The sequence below is a fragment of the Colobus angolensis genome, unplaced genomic scaffold, assembly GCF_000951035.1.
Source record: "Colobus angolensis palliatus isolate OR3802 unplaced genomic scaffold, Cang.pa_1.0 Scaffold900, whole genome shotgun sequence".
NCBI lineage: Eukaryota > Metazoa > Chordata > Mammalia > Primates > Cercopithecidae > Colobus > Colobus angolensis.
The window spans coordinates 59,687-75,461 of record NW_012122933.1 but is presented as its reverse complement, the minus strand read 5'-3'; the positions used below and the strand labels follow the sequence as shown (position 1 = coordinate 75,461).

At 42.0% G+C, this 15,775-nt stretch overlaps 1 protein-coding gene across 1 annotated transcript in view; it reads left to right on the top strand.

The window, feature by feature from the left end:
- Positions 1-4,582, top strand: part of LOC105504292 (cystatin-C-like) — an 8,378-nt gene extending 3,796 nt beyond the window's left edge. Inside the window, exon 3 of the mRNA XM_011931682.1 lies at positions 4,439-4,582. Coding sequence (XP_011787072.1) covers positions 4,439-4,582 — 144 coding nt within the window. The remainder of the gene's footprint in view (positions 1-4,438) is intronic.
- Positions 4,583-15,775: the final 11,193 nt, after the last annotated feature.

Here is a 15,775-nt window from a genome sequence, read left to right as displayed (position 1 = left end):
CCAGGAATTTATTCATTTCTTCTAGATTTTCTAGTTTATTTGTGTAGAGGTGTTTATAGTATTCTGTGATGGTAGTTTGTATTTCTGTGGGATCAGTGGTTATATCCCCTTTATCATTTTTTTATTGTATCTGTTTGATTCTTCTCTCTTTTCTTCATTATTAGTCTTGATAGCAGTCTATCAATTTTGTTGATCTTTTCAAAAATCCAGCTACTGGATTCATTGATTTTTTTGAAGGGTTTTTTTTGTGTCTATCTCCTTCAGTTCTGCTCTGATCTTAGTTATTTCTTGGCTTCTGCTAGCTTTTGAATGTGTTTGCTCTTGCTTCTCTAGTTCTTTTAATTGTGATGTTAGGGTGTCAGTTTTAGATCTTTCCTGCTTTCTGTTGTGGGCATTTAATGCTGTGAATTTCCCTCTACACACTGCTTTAAATTTGTCCCAGAGATTCTGGTATATTGTGTCTTTGTTCTCATTGCTTTCAAAGAACATCTTTATTTCTGCCTTCATTTTGTTATGTACCCAGTTATGTACTTCAGGAGCAGGTTGTTCAGTTCCATGTAGTTGAGCAGTTTTGAGTGTGTTTCTTAATCCTGAGTTCTAATTTGATTGCACTGTGGTCTAAGAGAGAGTTTGTTATAATTTCTGTTCTTTTTCATTTGCTGAGGAGTGCTTTACTTCCAACTATGTGGTCAATTTTGGAATAAGTGTGATGTGGTGCTGAGATGAATGTTGATTTGGGATGGAGAGTTCTGTAGATATCTATTAGGTCTGCTAGGTGCAGAACTGAGTTCAAGTACTGGATATCCTTGTTAACTTTCTGTCTTGTTGATCTGTCTAATGTTGACAGTGGGGTGTTAAAATCTCCCATTATTATTGTGTGGGAGTTTAAGTCTCTTTGTAGGTCTCTAAGGACTTGCTTTATGGATCTGGGTGCTCCTGTGTTGGGTGCATATGTATTTAGGATAGTTAGCTCTTCTTGTTGAATTGATCCCTTTGCCATTATGTAATGGCCTTCTTTTTCTCTTTTGATCTCTGTTCGTTTAAAATCTGTTTTATCAGAGTCTAGCATTGCAACCGCTGCTTTTTTTTGCTTCCATTTGTTTCGTATATCTTCCTCCATCCCTTTAGTTTGAGCCTATGTGTGTCTCTGCCTGTGAGATGGGTCTCCTGAACACAGCACACTGATGGGTCTTGACTCTTTATCCAGTTTGCCAGTCTGCGTCTTTTAACTGGAGCATTTAGCCCATTAACATTTAAGGTTAATATTGTTATGTGTGAATCTGATCCTGTAATTATGATGTTAGCTGGTTATTTTGCATGTTAGTTGATGCGGTTTCTTCCTAGCATCGATGGTCTTTACAATTTGGCATGTTTTTGCACTGGCTGATACCAGTTGTTCCTTTCCATGTTTAGTGCTTCCTTCAAGAGCTCTTGTAAGGCAGGCCTGGTAGTGACAAAATCTCTCAGTATTTGCTTGTCTATAAAGGATTTTATTTCTCCTTCACTTATGAAGCTTAGTTTGGCTGGAAATGAAATTCCAGGTTGAAAATTCTTCTCCTAAGAATGTTGAATTCTGGGCCACCCTCTCTTCTGGCTTGTAGAGTTTCTGCCGAGAGAGTCGCTGTTAGTCTGATGGGCTTCCCTTGTCAAAGGGAACTTTGAATGTGTCAAAGTCATTCTCTGTCCAGCTTTGTTCCATCACTGGTGGGGAGCTGCATTCCTTTGGAGGAGAAGAGGTGCTCTGATTTTTAGAATTTTCAGCTTTTCTGCTCTGGTTTCTCCCCATCTTTGTGGTTTTATCTACCCTTGGTCTTTGATGATAGTGACGTACAGATAGGGTTTTGGTGTGGATGTCCTTTCTATTTGTTAGTTTTCCTTCTAACAGTCAGGACACTCAGCTGCAGGTCTGTTTGAGTTTGCTGGAGGTCTACTCCAGACCCTGTTTGCCTGGGTTTCACCAGTGGAGGCTGCAAAACCAAATATGGCAGAATGACTAATGTTGCTGCCTGATCCTTCATCTGGAAGCTTCGTCTCTGAGGGGCACCCGGCTGTATGAGGTGTCAGTCGGCCCCTACTGGGAGGTGTCTCCCAGTTAGGCTACTTGGGAGTCAGGAACCCACTTGAGGAGGCAGTCTGTCCATTCTCAGATCTGAAACTCCATGCTGGGAGAACCACTACTCTCTTCAAAGCTGTCAGGGACGTTTAAGTCTGCAGATGTTTCTGCTGCCTTTTGTTCAGCTATGCCCTGTCCCCAGAGATGGAGTCTACAGAGGCAGGCAGGCCTCCTTGAGCTGCAGTGGGCTCCACCATATTTGAGCTTCCCAGCTGCTTTGTTTACCTACTCAAGCTTCAGCAATGGTGGACACCCCATCCCCCAGCCTCGCTGTCACCTTGCAGTTCGATCTCAAGCTGCTGTGCTAGCAGTGAGTGAGGCTCCATGGGCATGGGGCCCTCAGAGCCAGGTGTGGGATATAATCTCCTGGTGTGCCGTTTGCTAAGATCATTGGAAAAGCTCAGTATTAGGGTGGGAGTGTCCCGAATTTCCAGGTACTGTCTGTCACGGTTTCCCCTGGCTAGGAAAGGGAATTTCCCAAACCCTTGCCCTTCCTGGGTGAGGTGATACCCTGCCCTGCTTTGGCTCACACTCCGTGGGCTGCACCCACTGTCCAGCAAGCCCCAGTGAGATGAACCTGGTACCTCAGTTGGAAACACAGAAATCACCTGTCTTCTGCATCGCTCATGCTGGGAGCTGTAAACTGGAACTGTTCCTATTTGGCCTAACTTTTGTATTTTTAGTAGAGGTGGGGTTTCTCTGTGTTGACCAGGTTGGTCTTGAGCTCCTGACCTCAAGTGGTCCACCTGCCTCAGCCTCCAAAAGTGCTGGATTACAGGTGTGACCCACTGCACCACACCATAGCTTTGTTTTAATTGTCTGTCTTGCTCACTGGAATAGAAGCTTCACAAGAGCAGAGATACACTTTTTATCTCTCACCTCCTAGACCTCAGCACAGTGCCTGCCACAGAGTGGGCCCTCAGTGGGTTTCAGATTGTGGTGGGTTTTGACTGGTGGGCTCAGTAATTGTAAGGAGTTGAAAGCAGATTAACCACCTGATATCCTCCTGAGAGCCATGGACTCCTGGAGAGACGCCTTGGAGGGAACCTGCAAAGAGATACCAGCAAGAAACAACTCGGAGGTACCTGACAGTTTTCACTTATCTCTGATCCACGTTGCCTGGCCACGTTGTTCATAAAGAAGGCCTTATGACACATCTCATAAAAGCAACCCTAGCCTCTTGATCACTCAGCAATTTGGGGGAAGAAAATCAGACCCTGATAATGAAAGTGCACGGTGGTAATATATGGTATCAGATCCATCATTCTTTACAGCAACAAGAACGATGGCCTTTGGGAAGCAGCAGTTACACCTAAAAGATAGGCAGTTTGGACATGTCTTGACAGAGAAGAATTACCCATCTCACCCTCATCCCCCTACATCCCCATCCTCATCCCAAGGAATGGCAGAATTAGAAAGAAATCAAACACAGGGCAGATTTAGTAGAGATTCAAGGCTTTAGTACTAATAACAAGATGAAGTTTTAGTCTACCAGGTATCAGCATATTCTCAGTCTGTGTGAGGGTGTGGCTGCCCATTAGACAGGACTTGGTGGGATATGGGAGGACTCACTTTCCTCTAATAGCACTCAATAATTTGTCCAGGGTGCTGAATTGGGACGATGCAGGCCTAATTAGTGTTGACAAATAGCAGTCACAGGTGATGGTTCTTATACTTGGCTTCTGTGTGAGAGTGAGTTTACTTTGGATTAATGAAGCTGGAGTGGGAATAGATATCTAGAAATTACAAACATAAGCTTATGAGGGCCAGTTGATAACATAAGCAAGAGAAGCAAGGTTTAAAGCAATAGGGAGTAGTGGGGATTGTGGTTAACCTGAAGGTGCAAATCCCACATAAAGCGAGAAGCCACCACTCAGTTTCAGCTGTTTGAGGCCAAGTGGGAGTGTGAGACTGGTGTTTCCATTCAGAATTTATGGGAGGAGCTAAAAAAACCTCTTTTATGTGGGATCTCTTGATTTTAAATATTGGCAGCTAATTTTAAAGTGTTCTAGACTAATCCCTTATCTTAAGATGCGGAGTTGCAGGCCAGGCCAGCAAGGGGACAAAACTGTCTCAAAGCAGTTCAGCAACTTTGCCACAACATAGGGATTGCAATTTCATTGCCTGACTCCTAGTTTAGTGCTCTTTCCTTTTCACTTCAGCTTGCTTTCCTCTTTAACAAAAGTCTTTAGTCTTTCATCCCTGGACCCAGAAAAGACAGGGTAAGGAAGAAATTGGCTGGGTCGGGGGATGTCTAAGCACACAAGTCCTAAATTTTACAAGAGCACAAGATAAACACAATTATTTTAACACACTCTAACTCAGCAAAGTTCTGGGTTTAGAGTACAGAAGCCGGGGAATGAGGATATCAGGATTGGAGAGTCAGGGGTGCTTTGCAAAGATGTATGCTCCTCCTGGACCATCTGCAGAGTTCTGGGGCATCCCTCGTGGAGCACCTCTGAGCTCTGAGCCAAATGCGTCCCTTTTCCTTTTATGCTAACCAAGTTTCACCAGAGCAGATCCTGTGGCCTCTGACTTAAACCACAGTAGTTGCAAGCTGTCCTTGTAGGAGTTCTCTGGAGCAGAATAATCATGCAGACCATGGAGAAAAATCCGTCAAGATATATCTGGTCTGGCCACCTGTCATAACTCAACACCACCCTCCTTCTGCTCCCTGGCTTAGACTCCCTGAGCCCTTATCCTCCAAAGCTGGGCAAATCTTTCTCCTTTGGCAATACGGGGGACACAGTTTGCATTACACAAATCAACAGTGTCATCTCAGAAGAGACCAAATAGGAAATAAGAGGCTTAATGGGATTTATCAATTACTGTCTAGGACCATATTTCTTTGGGAAGTGATTGTTTCACAGAATCTAACGTCTCATAGTTTCAGATTACTTCCAACCAGGACGGCCTACAAGATAGCAGTACAATCTGGAGAATTGGGCAGTGTAATTATAGTAATTATAGTATGGAATTATGTAATTATAGTATGGAAATGATGTTGAGCACTCAAGCAGAGTGTAGACCTTGAATCCAAAATCTTGCTCTGTCTTCCCACCCATTTTCCATGGCTCCCACTTGAAGCTGTAGCCACCACACTCAGGAAACCTGGAGTTAAGCTCACTCCTATTTGGAAGCTAGAAGGTGGTCAAGTCCCTGTGTAGGGTGTAATGAGGTGTGGGGCAAGGGATCAGGACCAAGTAGGGACTGAGCAGTTGGGGCTAACAGGAACACCTCAGGGGTGACCCATTACCTTAGTTTATGATGGTAACAATTTCCCAAGTACTTAATTTCCCAAGCATATGCATATATGTGTTTGTGTGTGTGTGTGTGTGTGTGTGTGTGGGTATATATATATATGCATATATATATGCATATATATAAAACTCCTAATTCTTGTTACATATTAACAAGACTATGTATATGTATATATGTGTGTGTATGTACGTACATATATACACCTTCCTCCCTCTCATCTCCTTTTCTCCTGCTCATCCTTTCTTTCATCCATTAATCTATCCATCATCCATCCATTATTAAATATTTTCTTACTATTTTCCTTCCTTTTCTCCTTCTTTCATTTGTTCATTCCTTCCTTCCTTTCTTCCTTCTTGCCTCCCATGCATCCTTGATTTCTTTTACCCATCCATTCATTTATACATCATTCACTCATCTTTTACTAAATCTTTGCTTCCTTCTTTTCTCCTACCCATCTTTGATTTCTTTCATCCATCCATCCATTCATCTATACATTATCTACCCTTTGTTATTAAATCAATCCTTCCTTCCTTCTTTCCTTCCTTCCTTCCTTCCTTCCTTCCTTCCTTCCTTCCTCCACCCCTCCCTCCCTCCTTTTCATCCGTTTATTTACTGAGTACCATCTCCACATGAGACAATATGTAAGGCTTTTGAGGATACAGAGATGAATTATTTCAGCTACTCATTGAGCGTATGCTATGTGCAAACATACCTATACGTAGCTTCCAGGTATAGAAAAACTCATTATTCATATTGTTCGTCAAATATTTGTGGATGATTGACAAGTTTTTTGGACTTATTACTGCTCATCAAACCCATTTCCACTTTTACTTGAGCACACAGTTTAAGCTACATTTTCCAGCCTTCCCTGCAGTGAGGTTTGACCAAGTGACTGAATTCTAGTTAAAGGAATGTGAGCATAAGTGATGTGGGGTAGTTCCTGGCCTGGCCATAAACTGTTTCTGCTTTTTCCACAACCTTCCAGCTAGGTTTCAACACCAAGGATGACCCTGGAAGGTCACTTGTTGAAACTGGCAGAGCCATCAGGAGCCTGGGTTCTTGAATGAACCAGTGGAGCGGAGCCCTCCTTCCCTCCCCCATCCTCTGCTGCCCTGAACCTGCATTTCATCATGAGGTAAGGTAAACCTACACTGATTGAGTTGAGGAGAAACATGAGGGTTGTCAATTGCAGCAGTTAGATAAACTGTATAACAGGTGCTGGGGGAATGAACATTCATGCAAACCTTTTTTTGGCACCTACTACAGTCCAGGAAACATAGTGAGTGGCCAGAATGAGGCGCAGTTCACTCTTTCAAACAACTCTACTAGGCTGTGGGACTGCAGAGATAGATTCATAACAATTAATTGGTCATTTCCACAAACATTCATTAGGTAATTAGTATGCTCCAGTCTTGGAGTTAAACTTTGAGAACACAAAGAATAATTCATTCAAACATGGATTAAGTTTACTACTGCGTGCTTGACACTGGGTTGAGTATTAGGGAATCAAAGATAAACATAACTCTTCTCTTCAAGGGGTTCACAATCTGGTGGAAGAGCCACATCACGTCCTGGTGTTGCAAGTATGGGAAGTGTTCAAATAGAACTTTTCATGAGATTCCATGATGACCCAGGGAATTATCTCTGCTTGAGGCTGAGAGACAAGAGGAGGGAGCACGGAAGGCTGCAATAAATGGTGGGTTTAGATCTGAGCTTTGAAGGATGAATGTAAGTTTTCTAGGCGGAGAATAGGTGGAAGGGAAATCCAGGCAGAGGACACAGCATGTGCAATGGGGGTGTGTCCTGGGATCAATGAAGAGTTCTGTGTGTCTGGAGCTCAGGGACAGGGTCAAGGACAGAAGCAAGTGAACAGGGTGGCAGCCTGACTGTATGGCAGATGCTCTCCTCTTTCTCCCTGCAGGGTTTGTGTGATTGGACTTAGCAGGGCTAACAGGCTGAGATTAATCCCATCCTGCACTGAGGCGGGAGTAGACATTCTGTCTGATGCCTCTCCCACTGGACAAGGACTGTGGTTCATTTTAAAATGATACCTTAATGAGGGACCTCACGATGTCATCCTGCTAATATCATCCCCATTTTATGAATGAGCAAACTGATGAGCAGAGAGGTAAATTACTCATTCAGATGACATGGCTGTTTGAGCCCACATTGGTACTTAAGCCTCCAAGTGAGATTGCATTTATAATGTGCTTGTGGCCCCTGTAGAGTAGGAAAGGGGTTTCCAGATCAAACAATGAGGCAGAAGCTCTGAAAATCTCGGGGTGATTGACTATATTTGGCAGAGGCCAAGGAGGTTCCCCTTCCAAACACTAACCAGAACTAGTTCCACCTGGCACTCGTGTGTGTGTGTGTGTGTGTGTGTGTGTGTTCGTGCTCACGTGCACACGCCTGTATGTGTGCATGCATGTTTGTGTGTATTTGTAGTGTAGTGAGGGGTGTAAAGGTGGGAGAGTCCTAGCTGAGCCAGGTATAGCCTGTGCTGTGCTAGGAAGGAATAAATCTCCCTGAGCCAACATTAATACAAGCTTGGCAGGTTCTGTGCAGGCCCCCAGTTGATTATGCCAGTGGATGCTGGGGAGGAAAAGATTAAACTGCCAGAGTGGAGTGTGAATGCACATTACACAGGGTGACCACACACACACCCACACAGCCACACACCAGCCCACACAGCAACACACCAACCCATACAGCAACACACAGACCCACACAGCAACACAACGACCCACACAGCCACACACCAACCCACACAGTCACACACTGACCCACACAGCCGTGCAGCCACACACACACACAGTCATACACCCACACACCAACCCACAGAGCGACACACCAACCCACAGAGCTACACACCGACCCACACAGTCACACACTGACCCACACGGCAACACACCAACCCACACAACCACACACCAACCCACCCGGCCACACACCAACCCACACGGCCACACACTGACCCACACGACAACACACCGACCCACACGACAACACACTGACCCACACGGCCACACACCGACCCACACGGCCACACACTGACCCACACACCTGTGCAGCCACACACACACACAGTCATACATCCACACACCAACTCACCCACACAGTCACACACTGACCCACACAGCCATGCAGCAACCCACCCACAGAGTCATACACCCACACACTAACCCACAGAGCTGCACACAGACCCACATACCTACACAGCCCCACACACCCACACAGCCATACACTGACCCACATGGCTGTACCAAGGCGATCAGAGTCTGGAACACTCTTGCTATAGACTGACCGCAAATTGGATTTCCCGTCAACTCTCGCACTTGGAGTCACAGCTCAGGGTATTTGAAGAACACACTTGGTGGGGCTCACAGAGCCATCTCGCTAGTTTGGGGCAGCCCAATCTGTAGAGTTATAAAGTGTTGCTTTGTTGCTTTTCACAAGGTTACTTCTCTGGATGGGTTTTGTGCAGCTTTGAAAATAAGACTTATTCCTAACAGAGCTTTCCTCTGGGGCTATCGTTCCATTACTGTTTTTATTATTTATTTGTATGGGTGTGACATGGTGGGGGGAGAAGAAGGGGCATGTGTGTGTGTGTGTGTGAGAGAGAGAGAGAGAGAGAGAGAGAGAGACCATGGAAGCTGGTTGGCCCCATCTAAAGCATTTGTATGAAGTCCCTTCCAGAAATGTGTTTACATGACAGACTGTCTCAGATCCAGGAAGGCAGAGGCTGCTTTTTGGTATATATTATCAATTCCAAAATGCATAATGAATACACATTTCACAAAAGCAGTATGTATTTTAAAATATAATATGTGCAGACAATCTTATAAATCACTAGCTTGACACTAGTCAACTGGAGAGGTTTCTGCGGCAATGGTGATGTACATGTGCGTGCATTTTTAATAATGTCAGCATATTCATAATCTGTTTGAAAAACAACAGCCAAAAGCCCCTTCTACCTGCCAACTTTACAATACGCGTTTACCCAGAGCCTGCTGTATCCTAGACTCCCAGGCAAATAACAAGGGGGAAAGAAAGGAAAGGAAAGAAGAGGGGAAGTGAGGTGAGGGGAGGGTAGGGGAGGGGAGTGGAGGGGGAAAGGAGGCGGGGGAGAGAGAGAGAGAAGAAAAGAAGAAAGTATAAATATGAATAAGATGTGAAAGTTCCACCCATCTCAGGATGTATTTCCCAGATGGACTTGACCAGCTGAGGCTTCAGATGTCAAAAAGTATGCATTTTATGGTGTTCACACAGAGGTTTGTGTGATAATATTACATGAGGCAGAGCTACATACTGCAAGAGAGGGGAGGGTTTCATCAGATCCCCCATGCTGACACACCCCATGGAGCCTCACGCTGTCATGGTGTGTTAAGGGCTAAATGTCAACCTAGAGTATACATTTCTGCTCTTTGTCAGTTGGTGATACCCTTTGGAAATTTTTCATGCCCACTTTAGTATTTCATGGTTGAATGTCACTCTCCTGGTATAGGTAGTAGTGGTCACAATGGGATTTTTGACTCACAGTCACCCTCTACTGAATCCTTTAACCTTTTCAAGGAGTTCCATGGGCCTCATCATCTCGTGGGTACTGCCTCACAGAGCGTCAGTATTCTAACCCTAACCCACAGCTGTCTACCTCTCCTCCTGCCCCACCAAAACTAGCAAAGAGAACTAGCATTACTCAAGTGTTGCAACCAAGTTTTCAACATAAAAATGAGACCAGTACCCAGAGGACGTAAAGTATATTTATAAGTAAGAATTCTATTACAAAGTGCAGCCTGGGCAACAAAGTGAGACCCCATCTCTACAAGATGAAAAATTAAAAAAAAATTAGCTAGGTGCGGTGGTGCATGCCTGTAGTCTCAGCTCCTCGGGAGGCTGAGACAGGAGGATCCTTGGGCACAGGAGTTTGAGGTTACAGTGAGCTGATCATACCAGTACACTCCAGCCTGAGCAGCAGAGAGAAACCATCTTCAAAACAAAACCAAAAATAACAAGTACTGGAAAAAAAGAATATATGCCTGTATTTAGGTAAAAGGATATTCATTTAAGTGTTGGTCATAATATTGAAAAAACCAAAGCAAATTAAATTCCCAAACAAGGAGAGATTATTTAAATGAGCTATGGTACCTCTGTGCAGTGGAATACTATACAACCATTGCCAAAAAAACCCCAAATAATTTAGAGACTTAGAAAAGGTTTCATGATAGTAAATGAAAAAGCAGGTTATAAATCAGGCCAATTTGAGAGTATTTTATATTCTGTTATGTTTGTTATTGCTGTCATGTGTTACTTATGGAAGGCTGCAAAGTGCTACATATTCAATATGAGTTTAATGTTTTAGTATATAATGCGTTCACATATGTTAGTTTTATATAGATTTATATTTGGAAGATATGTCTAGAAATGTTAACATTCATCATATTGGGAGAGGGAATTCAGGATCATATTTATTCTCTTTGCCTATTTGCATTTGTTTCTACAATGAATAAAAACTGTTTTGTTTTGTTTTGTTTTAAATTAGAGGGTTTTTTTTTTTTTAAGAAAGAGTCTCATTCTGTTGTCCAGGCTGGAGTGCAGTGGCACAATCATAGCTCACTGTAAACTAAACTCCTAGGCTTCAATGAGCCTCCCACCTCTGCTTTAAGTAGCTGGGACTACAGGCATGCAACACCATGCCTGGCTAGCTTGTATTTGTTCATTTGTTTTTACTTTTAGTAGAGACAAGATCTCACTATGATGCTGAGGCTGGTAATAAGAATTAAAATGTGTTTTAAAGTATTTTAGTGTCCTAGAAAAATAAGCTGACACTTAAATGTTTAAGTCTACCACGGGCATAAAAGAAATCAGGCAGTAGAAGAAAATACTAAGTCAGCAGGTGCCATTACAACTTGACCTCTTACTCCTTTAAGGAACTTCACTGGTGGATGTCCATGTTTTCTCATTCTCTGGGTGCCCCATTAGTTGTTAGTCACCCCATTAGCAGGCCTGGAGAGTTGCAGGATGAAGCCAGTATCAGATTCCAACCTTTCTGTTCTTTCATAAAGACAACCAGAAATGGGTAGCAGCCAGAAGAGAACAAAGTGACCCCTTCTCCTTTGTCTTGAAGTAATTGTAAGTGAAGGAAAGGGCTCAACACATGTCTTTGGGAATGGTCGTCGTCATCTTTTTTCTCTACTGGCCCACCCAGGACCTTATACCTGATTGTCATAATATCAGTAAGTGGAATGACCTCAGAAAACAATACCAGAAAGAGGATGAGAATAACATTGATAAATGCAAATAGCTGCCTGAAAGCAGGTGTCAGCAAAGTTTTATTGGAACACAGTAACACATACTAGTTTACCTATTGTCTATGGCTGCTTTTGCATGATAGTGGCAATTGAGGAATTGAGAGTTAAGTCAGGAGCTCACAATCCCCCAGTATAGACTATCTTGATGTTTTATTATAGATCTATTATTTGTTGTCTGGCTTCCGTGTCTGAAATGTACTATCCATGAGGGCAGGAATGTGGTTTCCACAACAGGCCTTTCCTTAGTATTAAGAATAGTGCCTGACACATAGTAGGCATTCAATAAATCAATATTGAATGAATAAAACTGAACACAAAAATGGCAAGTGAGGAACTTAATCATAACTTAAGAAAACAGAAGGCAAGGAAAGGAAGACAATTTTATGCAACTGCACCATGTTGCTAAGGAATGAAATAACATATATATTTTTAAAGGAAATCAGAGATTATTAAACAATGAAATGAGAAGAAAGACTGCAAAGCAAAAGAAAGAAACTGAGAGCTAAAATACCACCACCATGGAACTGACAGATAAATTAAAATAGCAGTGATTGAAATACTTAGCTAAACTAAAATTCTGATGTAAAGGCTTCATTTAATCATGGTGAGTGCGGAGAATAAAAGACAAAGCAATAAGAGACAATGTAATCAATAATGGAGGACAGTCAAAAAGTGATCAACGTAAAGACAATTGATGTTCCTGAAGTAGAGAACCCACCAATGACAAAACCTGTTGAAAATAGAATAGCCAAAAGATATTAGATAACAACATTATAGATAATTAGTGATAGATTCATAGAGAAACATTAACTGTAAGCTATGTTCTGGTTAAATTTTTTAACCTTGAAAACAAAGAAAAATTATTTAGATTTCTCTGCAGAAAATGCAAATCACCAGCAAAGGGTCACCATCCTTTTAGGATGAAAATTAGATAAACTCTTGGCTTTGCCAAACCAATGTTTACTGGTGGACAAGGGAGTAAAGGCTACTTAGGACTTGGTAAAAGAAATGCAACTGTGGAATGATGGGAAAATATGAAAGGAAAAGTTTGTTAATTTTGCAAGAAAATATCTGAAAAAGTAAAAGATGCACACAAATGGGCACATACACACAATCTGAGGACTTCAGAAGTTTTCTTTAGAATTGCAATTAGTTTTTTCTTTTTCTTTTTTTTTTCCATGTAATGTGTAATTTCACCGTATCTACTGGATTCCTTTGAGGTAGCTTTGTGCTGTGAGTTGTAATGAATTCTTATTTGGTTGTTCCTAAACTTGGCTTCCCCATGTCTGGCCCCAAATCAGGCCGAGTAATCAGGTATGCTGCCTCTGCAACTCCCTGATGATGTTTATATCGTCTGATTAGTGTATTCCACAAACCTTTTGTTGTTGTTATTGATTTTCTTAAACCACTTAATTGATGTATGATTGACATATAAAAAGTGGTACATATTTAATGTATATATCTTGATCAATTTGGGGATAAACAAACATCCCTGAAACCATCACCACCATCAAGGTTATAAACACAGCTGTCACATCTCAAAGTTTCCTGCCACCCCCTTTATTATGATTGTGTACCCTCTTAGCAATTTTAGGTACACAGTACAGTATTGTCAGCTATCGGCACTATGATGAAACTGTACCCTGTAACCATTACTTCCCAATCTCCCCCTTCCCCCAGCACCTGGCAACCACCACACTACTCTCTGCTTCACTATTTTAGATTTCACATATAAGTAAAATCATACAGTGTTTGTCTACCTGTATCTGGCTTATTTCACTTAACATAACGTCCTCTGGGTTCATCCATGTTTTCACATATGAGAGGATTTCCATTTCTGGGGGGCCGAATAATATTCCATTGTGTGTATACACCACAATTTCTTCATTCATTCATCAATCAGCATGTAGGTTGTTTCCATATGTTGGCTGTTGAGAATGCTGCCATAAACATGAGAGTACAAATATCTCTTCAGCATACTGATTTCAGTTCCTTTGGATATATACCCAATAGTGGGATTGCTGGACCACATGGCAGTTTTATGTTTAATTTTTTGAGAAACCTGAATACTATTTTCTATAATGGCTGTAACAATTTATATTCCCACCAGTAGTATACAAGGTTTTCCTTTTTTCCACATCATCACCAACAGTTATCTTTTTTAAAAATCAGGAGCCATCCTCATTGTGGATTTGATTTGCATTTCCCTGATGATTAGTGATGGTAAGCGTGTTTTCCTATATCTGTCAGTCATTTGTGTGTCTCCTTTGGAGAAATGTCTATTTACGTCCTTTGCCCATTTTTTCAATCAGGTTATTTGTGGGTTTTTCTGCTATTCAGTTGTATGAGTCTCTTAGGTATTTTGGATATTAAACTCTTACCAGATAATGTGGTTTGCAAATGTTTTCTCCCATTCTATAGGTTATCTTTTCATTTTATTGATTGTTTACTGTGCAGAAGCATTTTAGTTTGATATAGTCCCACTTGTTTATTTTTGCTTGGCATTGTATCCAATATCCAGGATCTTTTCCCCTATGTTTCTTTCTAAGAGTTTTATGGTGTCAAGTCTTACATTTAAGTTTTTAATCCATTTTGAGTTGATTTTTGGGTGTGGTGTACAGCAGGGGTCCAATTTCATTCTTTTGTGCGTGGATATCCAGTTTTCCCAACATCATTTATTGAAGCGACGGTCATTTTCCCACTGTGTATTCTTGGTACCCTTATTGAAATTTAGTTGAAATTGAATATATGATGGGTTAATTTCTGGGCTCTCTATTCTGTTCCATTGGTGTATGTATCTGTTTTTCACTAGCCTTTCTACCATGCATAGTTGTTATCACAGACTACAAAAACATCTCAGGTATTTTTTAATTTTTGCAGTGTCTTATTTGTGGAGCTAGTGATTGCTTCACTGGCTCCATTGCAGGCCTCTGTTCTGAGAGAAGCAGGATTAATATTTCATGCAACCTCCGTCAAGTTGCAGCTACTATATGTCCTAATGTCTTCAGCCTGTTTTGTTTGAGAGATGGGTTCCAGTGCCTGCCAAGCTTCTAAGTACAAAGAATAATACCATTGCTGAGAAGGTCCAAAACCACATGAATGAAAAGATCTGATTGCCTTTACAATGCCATATTAGACATGAGAAATGTATAGACAAAACAATCATTCAGGGCTGGGTGCATTGGCTCATGCCTGTAATCCCAGCACTTTGGGAGGCTGAGGTGGGTGGATCACTTGGGGTTAGGAATTCGAGACCAGTCTGGTCAATGTGGTGAAACCCCATCTCTGTTTAAAAAAAATACAAACATTGGGCTGGGCGTGGTGACTCAGGCCTGTAATCCCAGCACTCTGGGAGGGACAGATCGTTTGAGGTCAGGAGTTCAAGAGCAGTTTGGCCAACATGGTGAAACCATCTCTACTAAAAATACAAAAACTAGCTGGGACAGTGGCGCATACCTGTAATCCCAGCTACTCTGAAGGCTGACGCAGGAGAATCACTTGAATCTGGGAGGCGGAGGTTGCAATGAGCTGAGATAGCTCCATTGCACTCCAGCCCAGGTGACAGAGTGAGACTCTGCCTCAAATATAATAAAAATAAATAAATGAATACATAAGTACATAAATGATTAGCTGGGCGTGGTGGTGCATGCTTTTAATCCCAGTTATTCAGGGGGCTGAGGCATGAGAATTGCTCGAACCCAGGAGGCGGAGGTTGCAGTGAGTTAAGACTGTGCCACTGCACTCCAGCCTGGACGACAGAGTGACAGAGTGAGACTGTCTCAAGAAAAGAAAAGAATCACTCAGTACTGACACCTTTGAGAGTCCACTAGCAATTTCCACTGGGTTCCTCATTATACCTTTGTCTTCAAATTATTTTCTCAATAAAAAAGAAACTCTTCCATTGAATATGAACTCCTTCTTTTTTCCTTTATAACCGTAACAGAGTATATCACTTTTAGATCCCTAATATGTGATAAAACACAAATACATTGTGTACTTCTGAGTCTTAGTAAAATAAAATACCCAATAAGCTTATTTAAGGCACATATATTATTCTTTTGGATACTTGGTAACAAAAACCTGATTACTAGCT